Source organism: Silurus meridionalis, chromosome 12 (genome assembly GCF_014805685.1).
Source record: "Silurus meridionalis isolate SWU-2019-XX chromosome 12, ASM1480568v1, whole genome shotgun sequence".
In the NCBI taxonomy this organism is placed as follows: Eukaryota; Metazoa; Chordata; class Actinopteri; order Siluriformes; family Siluridae; genus Silurus; species Silurus meridionalis.
Window position 1 is genome coordinate 24,524,727 of NC_060895.1, and position 14,176 is coordinate 24,538,902.

Here is a 14,176-nt window from a genome sequence, read left to right on the forward strand (position 1 = left end):
ATGCTATTCTGGGCCAGTGAGCTGCCCTGTGAGGAGAATCTGAAATCTGATTGCTAAAGAAACAGACTCATTGGTAATATTCTCTCTGGTAAAAGTCCAGCAGTACTGACTCTGAAGGCTCTGTGCAGATTAGATTCACATGGCAGCACATAGAGGCTGAAATCAAAAAAAATTCTAACATCCACATACACGTACTGGAAGCAGTGCAGCCGAGAGAAACACTACGAAATAAAGAGAATAAACTGCCGGGAATAAATTAATACAATTTCATGGAACAAATATCAGAATTGAGGTTGTAAATGTAGGTCAGTGCTTCTGATAGTGTTTAGACCAGCAGAGAAGGCTTTACTGACCCTGACCGCCTGCCACTGGTGTTTGGTAATGAAGGGCAACTTTACATCAGTAACATCGACTTAATAACAAACAAGTCATTTATCAGAAGACGACTGATGGCACCTGCAGCTTCTAACTAATTAATCATCTGATTGTAAATCATAAATATAATATATTATGTTTGGTTCATGCAGTGGTCTGCAAAATCATGATCCTAATAAACATCATTTAGGGCACAATATTCGCCAATCAAATATTTATTTATCGATCATCGGACGTCTGTTTGGAAGCTGCCAGCTGCAGGTTTCTTCACCACCTTCTTCCATATAAATCACTTTTCTGTTCTGATCTCAACAAGTTTAAGCAAAATACTGAGTAGGCACCAATCAGAGGCTGCATGTTTATGATGTCATCATGTAGAACTTCTTACAAAGTATTTAACAGTATTTTAAAAGCACAAAAATACTAAACACCAAAGTATTTTGATACACAATATGAAGCCGTTTTCAGCAGCTCTGTAAAATACAAATGACAAAATCCTATTTAAAATTTTAAATATATGTATCATAAACACTGGGGTATTATACGCTTACTAATCCATCAACTGCATTTTCTTGGAGATGGAAAGAAACCAGAAAACCCAGGGGTAACTCAAATGGACACAGGCGAAACACTGCATAGATATTTTTCTCCTTCGAACAAGAGTGGAAACAATCCCAACTTGCATTTTTTTACTATAAACTTTAAAAACAACTGAATCAGAATCAGAAAGAGCTTCATTGCCAAGTTTGTGTTCATTTACAAGGAATTTGTTTTGGTGACAGAAGCTTCCCATTGCTAAAAGAAAAATAAATCAACTCAAATACGATATTGCACAGAAAAGTACAAACACAATAAATTATATATATATATTTATTGCACAATAAGGTAGTTTTCCTGGGGGAAGAAACTTTTCTTGAACACTGAAACTACTTTTTTCAAAGTGTAACATTATTCAGATGAAAGGGGAAAAAATAGGATAGAATCACTTTCTTTTAATTCGTTTAACCCCATGTGAATTCATCAATCTCAGCTCTTCTTTTTCTTTATTCAGCTGCTCCCATTAGAGGTCTCCACAGTGGATCACCTGCCTCCATACCACTCTGTCCTCTACATCTGCTTCTTTCAATCCAACCATCTTCATGCACCACATCCATCTTCCTTTTCTGTTGTTTCTGTAGACCTCTTTTTCCTCTCCTGCTCTGCCTTTGGTCAAAATGACCCCAATATCCACCAGTAACCTGTTGCCTACATTTTTGATGTGGCACATGTTTCTTTTATTTATATTTTGTTCAAATTTATTTGAAACAGAACCATGAACAATTTTAACATAAATGTTTCCATTTGATGCATTGTATCGAATTTAGCCAATGGCTAGTTTTTATCTGCGGCCCCTTGGCAGGTAATAAAACACATAAAAACAAACAATGTACAACACAATACAGTACAATATGAACATTTGGTTTTACTCCGGATACACTTCCTAACGCAACCCTCTCCATTTATCTGAGCTTGTGACTGGCTAGTGGTGTAAAATATTTAAGTAAATGGACTTTGTTACTGTACTTAAGCAATTTTTTGGCTATTTTGTTTTATTTTGTTTAGTTTTAAAGATATAAGTGACTTTTCCTCTCTACTTAACTACATTTATAAATCAATAGATGTACTTTTTACTCCACTATATAGTAATTACACTATGAGCTTTATTAATTACACTTAACGCCTCTGTTGAAGATGTCAATCACATCCACCGACCTTTTTATCACTGCTAGCCTCATTTTCAGTCCAAAAAGAACTTGAATCAATTCATAAAAACTTTGAGAAGCTTAGTTGATGTTCAATAAAAACATTTCCCCTCTGTGAGCCTGAGAGCTGCTTCACATCACGTCAGTTTGGTTACTTTGTGACATGATTCTGTCATTTTATTGGTTAACTGAAGATTGTTTTGAAAGATCAAAGCTTTACTACTTTGTCTTGTTTGATCTTTTATTTCATTCTGGCATGTTGAAGATGCTGTTGTGTTGATGGTTGACGCAGTGTTAATGAGGTGTACAATTTTGTATTTTAGGAAATAAAACCTCACAAATCGACTGTTTTTGACTTTTCACTAACACGTGTCGAGGTGTTGAGGTCCAGAGTATCTTTAAACCGACTTTCAATACCAGTCGAATACTCAAATACTGTTCAAATCAGATACTCGAAGACTTTTACTCAAGTTACAGGTAGTCGTCGACTTACGACCATGATTGGGACCGACAGACCGGTCGTAACCGGTCGTAAGTAGAGTAGGCTATATGTACAGTACTGTGAAATGATGGCGGAAGCTGGTACGCACTGTCGTACGCCGCGGCTAGCGATTGTGGTCGTAAAGTTGAATGGTCGTAAGTGGACGACTACCTGTATATTGAAATTGGTGACTTTAAACTTGTAATGGAGGAAGTTTTACCATATCTATACTTTTACTCAAGTACAATTTTCAGATACCCTAACGGCTAATCGGATTAAATCCCACCAGACCTACACAAACCCCCCATTTGTGTATATATGTATAGATAACCTGAGACTCACATACAGACTCCACACATCCTCACTAATCCACTATACACACTTTAAGTTGATCTCACTGTGACCTGGGATCTCACTAATCCCCGTTTACACGCTGTGCTGAGAGTGGAACTGTCTCATTAGAGAAATCTGTCACAGAAAACACGTTCCGTTATCCCTGTACAGGTAGTCCCCTACTTACAATGGAGATACGTACGACAACCCCATCATAAGTTGAAAATGTATGTAAATGTAACGTAAGTCAAAGATGCTGTGACAGTCTTTCCTTGGAAGACATGCTTTTTTCACTAAAATTGCTGTTTGTAACAAAACAAAACAAAACACACTGAGAAACTTTACATTGTAAGCTGCTGCCTGTGTCTGTTGCGTGAAAATATTGACAATTTTGTCGTCTTGCTATCGTCATCGTAAGATCAAAATATCGTAAGTCGAACCATCGGAACTCTGGGACCATCTGTATCTGCATTGTGTCCTTGTATCTCCCCAGACCTGATTACCGTCAAGGTACTGAAAGAAGCTTTTGGAGTTGTTATGTGGAAAAAAAAAAAATAAATCTTCATGTCTGTAAAAATATTCAGTTGCATGCTAGCAGTGGATACGTGTATTTTTGTGTATGCTTTGGGTGCACAGTAGGCGCAATGGAGCAACATGGTTTACCACATGTTCCCACACAGTGATGAACAGTAATGAAGTAAATGTAATTCGTTACTGCACTTCAGAAGCTTTTTCACGTATCTGTACTTTACTGAAGTGTTTCCATTTGGGAAAACTTTTACTGTAACTTCACTACATTTAACATCTGCTTTAACTCAGCTACATGGTTTGTGTACTTCATCCACCACTGTTCCCACGTTACTACCTTCAAATCCTTTTTGAGAAACTTGGGTTTGCTGTTCAGGAGTGAGTGACTAACACACTTGAGTTACCTGTGGAGAGTTTTGCGTAGGAAACGTATTCCACATGTTACATATTACAGGGAATGTAATTAGTTAAATGCTGGATTTTGCAGTACAGCTCTGATAACATGTTCATTTGAGTCTGTAACTCCAGTGTTTGCTTCTACCCACTGGCCCTCAGTTTCATACAGAATGAAACTTAAACGATTTTTCTTTTCAATTCAAACAGATGTTATTTGTATAGCGCTTTAATAATGGAAATTGTCCCCAAACCAGCCTCACAGAAATAAATATAAAGTTTTAATAGAAATGAGTCTGTAACTGTATCTCTAATGAGTAGTAACAGTGGAAAGCAAAACCTCCTTGGTCTGAGGAAGAAACCTTAAGAGGAACTAGACTTAAAATGAAACCCATCCTCATCAGTATGTGTCAAGTCAAGTTTATTTGTTTAGCGCTTTTCACAACAGACATTGTCTCATAGCAGCTTTACATAATTTAACAGTGAAGGTGAATGATGTGTGTTTATCCCTGATGAGCAGCATGGAGACTGTGGTGAAGGAAAAACTCCCTTAGATGTTATGAGGAAGAAACCTGGAGAGGAACCAGACTCAAAAGGGGAACCCATCCTCATTTTGGTGACATCAAGAGTGTGATTATAGTCTTTAAACACTACAGAACACTGGAGAGTGAGAACTAACATGAGCACTGGAGTGTAAGATTATGAGTAATGATCTTTCTACAGTCTTATACAGTCATTTGAGATTATGGAACCAGGAACATTTGTGATCATCACAGCTCCAACACCAGCTTCTTCATGCCAGAGCATTTAAACACTCAAAGAGATGCAGTGTCCAAACTCCACAGTCCAATTGGCACTGGTACGTCTGTAGATGGTTTGGGATGTTTGCGGCATCTACTGCTTTAAAGGTCCATAATTTTCATGAGTTTGGACGTGACTGGGGCTGGAGCAAACTCAGGATGCCTCGGGATGGGGAGAGAAAGAGCAGCAGTGGAGAGAAATTAGCGTAGCTGCTGTTCATGATATTAACAGCACAAGTTCATAAAGTGATGTGATCAGATGTTCTGGAGCACAAGGTTATGATGTGAGACATATGTTATGTGTAGGCTTTGCTAAAAAGATAAGTTTTTAATCTACACTTAAACTGGGTGAGTGTGTCTGAGCCCCGAACACTGTCAGGAAGACTATTCCAGAGTTTAGGAGCTAAATGTGAGAATGTTCTACCACCTTTAGTGGAATTTGCTCTTCTAGGAACTACTAGAAGCCCAGAGTTTTGAGATCTGAAGGAGTGTGATGGATTGTAGCTTGTTAGAAGACTGGAGAGATGCATGGAGATAAACCATTTAGTGTTTTGTAGGTAAGAAGCAGTAGTTTGTAGTGGATTTGAGACTAAACAGGAAGCCAGTGTAGGGATGAGAAGATTGGGGTTATGTGCTCATATTTTCTCGACCTTGTGAGAACTCTGGCTGCTGCATTCTGGACTAACTGAAGCTTGTTTATTAATGATGCAGGACATCCACCTAGTAATGCATTACTATAGTCTATTCTGGAGGTCATGAACGCATGATCGAGCTTCTCTGCATCAGATATGATGTGTATAATCTGTGTGAAGAGCCTACATGGTCTTGCACCTGCCTATCTTCCAGATCTTATTTCCATTCATTTGCCTAGAGCAAATAGGTCCTCAAATAGCTTCCAGTTAGCTATCACCAGGACATGGGTTTAAAACAAAGGGTGACAGAGCGTCCTCAGTTGCTGGACAGAGGCTCTGGAATGAGTTGCTGTTCCGTATCAAGTCCTCACCAAATCTTGTTGATTTGTCACATCCTACAAACATGACTCAGCGTATGACTCAGTGTATGACTCAGTGTATGACTCAGTATAAGTCTTTGTTTTGTGTTTTCCTTTATCTGTTTCAACAGTCATTGTTTGTAAATGTGTTTTATATATAAATTGTGACTTGACTTGACAGTTCCCATAGAGCTCAAGTCTTCCATACACTCAAATGGAACCTCCTGCCCATGAAGCTCCACTGCATCACAGACAAACGAAAAGATCGATCCAGAGTTTAGGAGCTAAATGTGAGAATGTTCTACCACCTTTAGTGGAATTTGCTCTTCTAGGAACTACTAGAAGCCCAGAGTTTTGAGATCTGAAGGAGTGTGATGGATTGTAGCTTGTTAGAAGACTGGAGAGATGCATGGAGATAAACCATTTAGTGTTTTGTAGGTAAGAAGCAGTAGTTTGTAGTGGATTTGAGACTAAACAGGAAGCCAGTGTAGGGATGAGAAGATTGGGGTTATGTGCTCATATTTTCTCGACCTTGTGAGAACTCTGGCTGCTGCATTCTGGACTAACTGAAGCTTGTTTATTAATGATGCAGGACATCCACCTAGTAATGCATTACTATAGTCTATTCTGGAGGTCATGAACGCATGATCGAGCTTCTCTGCATCAGATATGATGTGTATAATCTGTGTGGAAGAGCCTACATGGTCTTGCACCTGCCTATCTTCCAGATCTTATTTCCATTCATTTGCCTAGAGCAAATAGGTCCTCAAATAGCTTCCAGTTAGCTATCACCAGGACATGGGTTTAAAACAAAGGGTGACAGAGCGTCCTCAGTTGCTGGACAGAGGCTCTGGAATGAGTTGCTGTTCCGTATCAAGTCCTCACCAAATCTTGTTGATTTGTCACATCCTACAAACATGACTCAGCGTATGACTCAGTGTATGACTCAGTGTATGACTCAGTATAAGTCTTTGTTTTGTGTTTTCCTTTATCTGTTTCAACAGTCATTGTTTGTAAATGTGTTTTATATATAAATTGTGACTTGACTTGACAGTTCCCATAGAGCTCAAGTCTTCCATACACTCAAATGGAACCTCCTGCCCATGAAGCTCCACTGCATCACAGACAAACGTAAAAGATCGATCGATATTTTAGAACTGACGCTGCTTAGTTGAACGAACACTGATTCCGTCATATTGTGTGTTGTGTCACTCCTATGAAACACCTAACGAAGGCCACCTTTCGGTATTTGTGATCCCTTTCTACTTCTACTTATAACTGCTTTGAAGTTAAGAAGACCTGGACATAGTTTGAGTACACCTTAGGTAGGTACTGCAAAGGGCTTTGAAGGTTTCCTAAAGGCTGATGTTTGTGAACCTTTAAAACCAAACCGATTTCTCCTCCTCAGTCAACTGTTATGAATGAATTGAGTGGAGTTTGCTACAGATGCAGGTTGTGAGCTCTGACTAGTGATGCTATCATTCACAGCGTTTCTATGGAAACATCTCGTTCAAATCAGTTCAGTTTCGGTTGCATGGCATTTTAAATGATGGACATCGTCACAATGCTGCTTTAGAGAAATAAAAAGATTGAAAATATTATAATTTAATTGATTAGTTTATGCCTAACGAGAGAGCCGGTGGTGACGGTGGTGAGGGAAAAACTCCCTGAGACTTTAAGGGGAAGAAACTTTGACAGGAACCAGATTCAACATCTTCACCCAAAAAATGCCCACTGATTATAGTTCCATTATTGTTGAGATGATCAGCTGTTCACTCACGGAGACTCGAGTGCAAAAGTCATAAGCTGTAATAGCAGAAATGTTTCTATTCCAAAGGTATTCTCATGGTTTATCAGTGGAACCATGCACAGAAATCGCCGTCTATGTGAAGCCTTGACTCCTCAGCTGGAGCGGTTCATGAAGATGTAGGACATCAGGATGGATCAAAATGGTTGTTTTGGGGAAAATTGTGTATGATAATCGCTGTATATCAGATGAAGGTGTTTTTCTGTAAGGAGTCTCCTATGTCAGAATTATGATTATTATTTGGTAAAGTGTTGTAATGTTTTTTATTTTTTTTTAATGAAGTAAACATGGAATACAATCTGGCAACCAAGGGACAAACGATTCAATCTGGCAACCCTGTATGTGTTCACATGTACGGGACAACAGCTTCTCCTCAGCAGTGTGCGCGCGCGGGTTCTTCACGTTCTTCTCCTGCAGAACCTTCTTACTGGACAACTTTCCCGCTTGCGCAATGGGACAGAGTGTGTGTCCGGCCCTCGGTGTGGATTGTGTAGTTGTGGAGTATCGGCTCGTGTCGGTGGTTGAAGAGTGAAAAACAGGGTGTTGTTGGTGGTGTGGTGGTGTTTTTTTTGCCACTCTCACCCCCCTCACCACACAGTGTTGGAGTTGGAGTTGGAGGGCCAAGATGGCCGCTGATCCATTGCAGGTAGGAAAAGTTTCGCATTTTGTTTACAAACAGTGTATTGTTTTTCACAAAGTTTTAGGGGCGGTGTAGACTCCTAATTCCTCTTTAGTGTGTGCGCGCGCGTGCGCGTGTGTGTGGTTTACAGTGATTACTGACTCCGTTACGCGCTGAAAGTCACAACACACCGCGATTCCACCGTTTGTGTGTGTGTGTGTGTGTGTGGTACAGTGTGTGGTACAGTGTGTGTTATTGTGTTACAATGTGAGTGTTAAAGTTTGTGTTGCAGTGTGCTATAGTGTTACAGTGTGTGTTACAGTTTGTTAGTGTTATTGTGTTACAATGTGTGTTATAGGTTTGCAGTGTGCGTTACAAATTGTGTTCGTGTGTATTTGTGTGTCCATTACAGTGTTATAGTGTTACAGTGTGTGTTACAGAGTGTGTGTTAGTGTGTATGAGTTTGTCTTTTACAGTTTATGTTAGTGTTATTATGCTACAATGTGTGTTATAGGTTTGCAGTGTGCGTTACAAATTGTGTTCGTGTGTATTTGTGTGTCCGTTACAGTGTTAGTGTGTTACAGTGTGTGTTACAAAGTGTGTATCAGTTTGTGTCTTTTACAGTTTATGTTAGTGTTGTCGTGTTACAATGTGTATTATAGGTTTGCAGTGTGCGTTACAAAGTGTGTTCATGTGTATTTGTGTGTCCGTTACAGTGTTATAGTGTTACAGTGTGTTACAGAGTGTGTGTTAGTGTGTATTAGTGTGTGTTAGAGTGTTATAGTGTTTAAGATAAGTGGGGAATTTCTGTGTTACAGCAGCAAAGAAAAAGAAATGTGAAAATAAAAAAATAAAAACATAAAAACATAATACAGTACAGTACAGTGTGTTACAGTGTTACAATGTGTGTTATAGTGTACAGTTTAAGTGTGTGTTACAATGTACATTGTGTTACAGTGAGTGTTACAATGTGTTATAGTTTTACAATGTGTGTTGTAATGTACAGTGTGTTATAGTGTTACAGTTTGTGTTATAGTATGCTGTGTGTTACAACATGTTATTGTGTTATAGTGTGTTATAGTGTTGCAGTGTATTATAGTGTTACAGTGTGTATTATAGTGTTAGTGTTATAGTGTTACAATTTGATATAGAATACAGTTAATGTTAATGTTAATGTTACCCCGAATGTTACAGTGTGTTATTGTGTCTTCCAGAGTGTTATAGTGTTACAGTGACTGTTACAGTTAGTGTTAGTGTCACAGCATGTTGTAGTGTTACAGTAAGTGTTACAGTGTGTTGTAGTGTTACAATGTGTTTTCCAGAGTGTTACAGTGAGTGTTACAGTGAGTGTTACAGTGTCTGCTAATGTGTGTTTCAATATGTTATTTATTTATTTATTTATATATTTATTATAGTTTTGTTTTTGTTAAGACTGCAGTAAACACAGTAGATTCAGAGTGACTCACAGGCATTGTGTTGTTGTTGTTTTTTATTTTTATTCAGTGGACATCATTATATTGTTCCTGATTATGTTAAAGTTTCTGTTCCTGTAACTGGTAGCATTTGTACACTGTGGTTGATGTGTGTTTTGTTAGTGCTTGTGTTACTGGTTATTCTTTGTACACTGAGTCAGTGCACAGTTTTAGTGCTCATGTTAGTGTTACTATTTGTGTTAGTGTTACTATTTGTGTTAGTGCATTGTGTTAGTGTTATTATTTGTGTTAGTGTTACTATTTGTGTTAGTGCATTGTGTTAGTGTTATTATTTGTGTTAGTGTTATTGTTTGTGTTATTGTTTGTGTTAGTGTTATTGTTTATTAGTGTTATTGTTTATTAGTGTTATTATTATTATTAGTTATTATTTGTGTTATTATTATTGTTATTATTATTTGTGTTATTATTTATATTAGTTATTATTTATGTTATTATTATTAGTGTTATTATATTAGTGTTATTGTTTGTGTTATTATTATTATTATTAGTGTTATTGTTTGTGTTATTATTATTATTATTAGATATTATTATTTATGTTATTATTATTATTAGTGTTATTATTATTATGTTATTATTATTATTAGTGTTATTATTTGTGTTAGTATTATTATTTGTGTTAGTGTTATTATTATTTATATTAGTATTATTATTATTATTATATTATTATTATTTATTAGTGTTATTATTATTAGTATTATTTATTATTAGTATTATTTATTATTAGTGTTATTATTATTATTAGATGTTATTATTATTATTATATTATTATTATTATTATTAGTGTTATTATTATTATTTGTGTTAGTGTTATTATTTATGTTAGTGTTATTATTATTATGTTATTATTATTATGTTATTATTTGTATTATTATTATTATTAGTATTATTATTTATATTAGTATTATTATTATTATTATTAATTATTATTATTATTATTATATTATTATTATTATTTATTAGTGTTATTGTTTATTATTATTATTATTATTAGTGTTATTATTATTATTAGTGTTATTATTATTAGATGTTATTATTATTATTAGATGTTATTATTATTATTAGATGTTATTGTTTATTATTATTATGTTATTATTATTTGTGTTAGTGTTATTATTGTTATTAGTGTTATTGTTTGTGTTATTATTATTATGTTATTATTTATATTAGTTATTATTTGTGTTATTATTATTTGTGTTATTATTATTATTGTTATTAGTGTTATTGTTTATTAGTGTTATTGTTTATTATTATTATTATTATTTGTGTTAGTGTTATTATTATTATTATTAGTGTTATTATTATTATTATGTTATTGTTTATTAGTGTTATTATTATTATTATTATTATTATTTATTATTATTATTATTATTATTAGTGTTATTATATTAGTGTTATTATTATTAGATGTTATTATTTATGTTATTATTATTTGTGTTATTATTATTATTAATTATTATTATTATTATATTATTATTATTATTATTATTAGTGTTATTATTATTAGTGTTATTATTATTATTAATATTATTATTTGTGTTATTATTATTATTTATTATTATTATTATTTATTATTAGTTATTATTTATTATTAGTGTTATTATTATTATGTTATTATTAGTGTTATTATTATTAGTATTATTATTTATTATTAATATTATTATTTATTATTATTAGTATTATTATTTGTGTTTATGTTATTATTTATATTAATTATTATTATTATTATTAGTATTATTTATTATTAGTATTATTATTATTAGTGTTATTATATTAGTATTATTATTTGTGTTAGTGTTATTATTTATTATTAGTGTTATTGTTTATTAGTGTTATTATTTATTATTAGATGTTATTATTATTTATTATATTATTATTTATTATTATTTATTATATTAGATGTTATTATTTATTATTAGATGTTATTATTATTGTTTATTATGTTATTATTTGTGTTATTATTGTTTATGTTAGTGTTATTATTATTATTATTATTAGTGTTATTGTTATTATTATTAGTATTATTTATTATTATTAGTATTATTTATTATTAATGTTATTATTTATTAATATTATTATTATTATTTATTATTATTATGTTATTATTTATTATTGTTATTATTATTAGTTATTATTATTATGTTATTGTTTATTATTTATTATTAATGTTATTATTTATTATTATTATTGTTTGTATTATTATTATTATTGTTTGTATTATTATTATTTATATTAGTATTATTATTTATTATTTATTATATTATTATTTATTATTATGTTATTATTATTATTTATTATTAGTATTATTATTATTATTAATATTATTATTATTATTAGTGTTATTATTTGTATTAGTGTTATTATTGTGTTATAGTGTTACAGTGTGTATTATAGTGTTAGTGTTATTATTTATTATTAATGTTATTATTTATTATTAATATTATTATTATTATTTATTATTATTTGTGTTTATATTATTATTTATTATTATATTATTATTTATTAATATTATTATTATTTATTATTTATGTTATTATTATTATTTATTATTATTATTAGTTATTATTTATTATTAGTGTTATTGTTTGTATTATTATTTATTATTATTATTAGATATTATTATTATTAGATGTTATTATTATTGTGTTATTATTGTTTGTTAGTGTTATTATTTGTGTTTATGTTATTATTTATATTAGTGTTATTATTTGTGTTATTATTATTATTAGTATTATTATTTATGTTTGTGTTATTATTTATTAATTATTATTATTAGTATTATTATTTATATTAGTGTTATTATTTATTATTATTATTATTATTAGTGTTATTATTTATTATTAATGTTATTATTTATTATTAATGTTATTATTTATTATTATGTTATTATTTATGTTATTATTATTATTTATTATTATTATTATTATTTATTATTATTGTTTATTATTATTTATTATTATTAGTGTTATTATTATTAGATATTATTATTATTATTATTTTATTATTATTTATTATTTATTATTATTATTATTATTATTTATTATTATTATTTATTATTATTGTTATTATTTATTATTATTAGTGTTATTATTTATATTAGTGTTATTATTTATATTAGATGTTATTATTTATGTTTGTGTTATTGTTTATTAGTGTTATTATTTATTATTAGTGTAATTGTTTGTGTTAGATGTTATTATTTATTATTAGTGTTATTGTTTATTATTAGATATTATTGTTTATTATTATTTATTATTAGATGTTATTATTTATTATTAGTGTTATTATTATTATTATTAATATTATTATTTGTGTTTGTGTTATTGTTTGTGTTTGTGTTATTATTTGTGTTTGTGTTATTGTTTGTGTTTGTGTTATTGTTTGTGTTATTATTATTGTTTGTTATTAGTGTTATTGTTATTATTAGTGTTATTGTTTGTGTTTGTGTTATTATTATTGTTTATTATTAGTGTTATTATTTGTGTTAGTGTTATTATTTGTGTGTTAGTGTTATTATTTGTGTTTGTGTTATTATTTGTGTATTGTTAAAGCATTTGTTTGTCGAAATAATCACAATGATCTACAGCAAGAACATTTCTGTGTAAAAGTGTCTGTGAACTCCATCCATTAATCCCTGATTTATCATGAGATGATAATAATAAAGATGTGATGATATATTTGTCAACATGCAGAATATTTTCAGAATATGACATTAGCGTTTCTTTTAGCATGTTTAGCACAATTGAGCTTTTATTTAGCTAAAAGGATGGAAATGGCAGTGGTGAACACGTATTTTAAGAAGAAGGAGGATCATAGTGTGACCTATAAGAGTGGAGGAAGGTGCACACAGGTGGACTATGTTCTATGCAGGAGATGCAACCTGAAGGAGATTGGAGACTGTAAGGTGTTGGCAGGGGACAGTGTAGCTAGGCAGCATCGGATGGTGGTCTGTAGGATGGTTTTGAAGGTGAAGAAGAAGAGGAGGAGAGTGAGGACTGAAAGAAGAATGAGATGTTGGAAACTGCAGGAGGAAGACTGGATAGGATCAGTAAGGAGGAAGTGAGAGCAGAAATTAAGAGGATGAAGAGTGGAAAGTCGGTTGGATCAGATGACGTACCAGTAGAAGCATGGAGATGTTTAGAAAAGATGCAGTGGAGTTTTAACCAGATTGTTTAACAGGATTTTGGAAGGTGAGAAGATGCCTGAGGAATGGAGAAGGAGTGTGCTGGTACCGATCTTTAAGAATAAGGGAGATGTGCAGACCTGCAGTAACTACAGGGGAATAAAGTTGATCAGTCACACCATGAAGTTATGGGAAAGAGTAGTGGAAGCAATGCTGAGAGAAGAGGTGACCAGCAACAGTATGGTTTCATGCCGAGGAAGAGCACCACAGACTCATAATTTGCTTTGAGAATGTTGATGGAGAAGTATAGAGAAGGTCAGAAGGAGTTGCATTGTGTATTTGTGGATTTAGAGAAAGCGTATGACAGGGTGGAGAGAGGAGTTGTGGTATTGTATGAGGAAGTCTGTGTGTCAGAGAAGTATGTGAGGGTGGTGCAGGACATGTATGAGGACAGCAGTGAAGTGTGCAGTAGGAACAACAGACTGGTTTAAGGT

At 32.3% G+C, this 14,176-nt stretch overlaps 1 protein-coding gene across 1 annotated transcript in view; it reads left to right on the forward strand.

The window, feature by feature from the left end:
* Window positions 1-7,790: 7,790 nt before the first annotated feature.
* Window positions 7,791-14,176, forward strand: part of pkn2a (protein kinase N2a) — a 45,589-nt gene continuing 39,203 nt past the window's right edge. Inside the window, exon 1 of the mRNA XM_046862329.1 lies at window positions 7,791-8,096. Within this exon, the coding sequence (XP_046718285.1) occupies window positions 8,076-8,096 (21 nt within the window). The 5' untranslated portion in view covers window positions 7,791-8,075. The remainder of the gene's footprint in view (window positions 8,097-14,176) is intronic.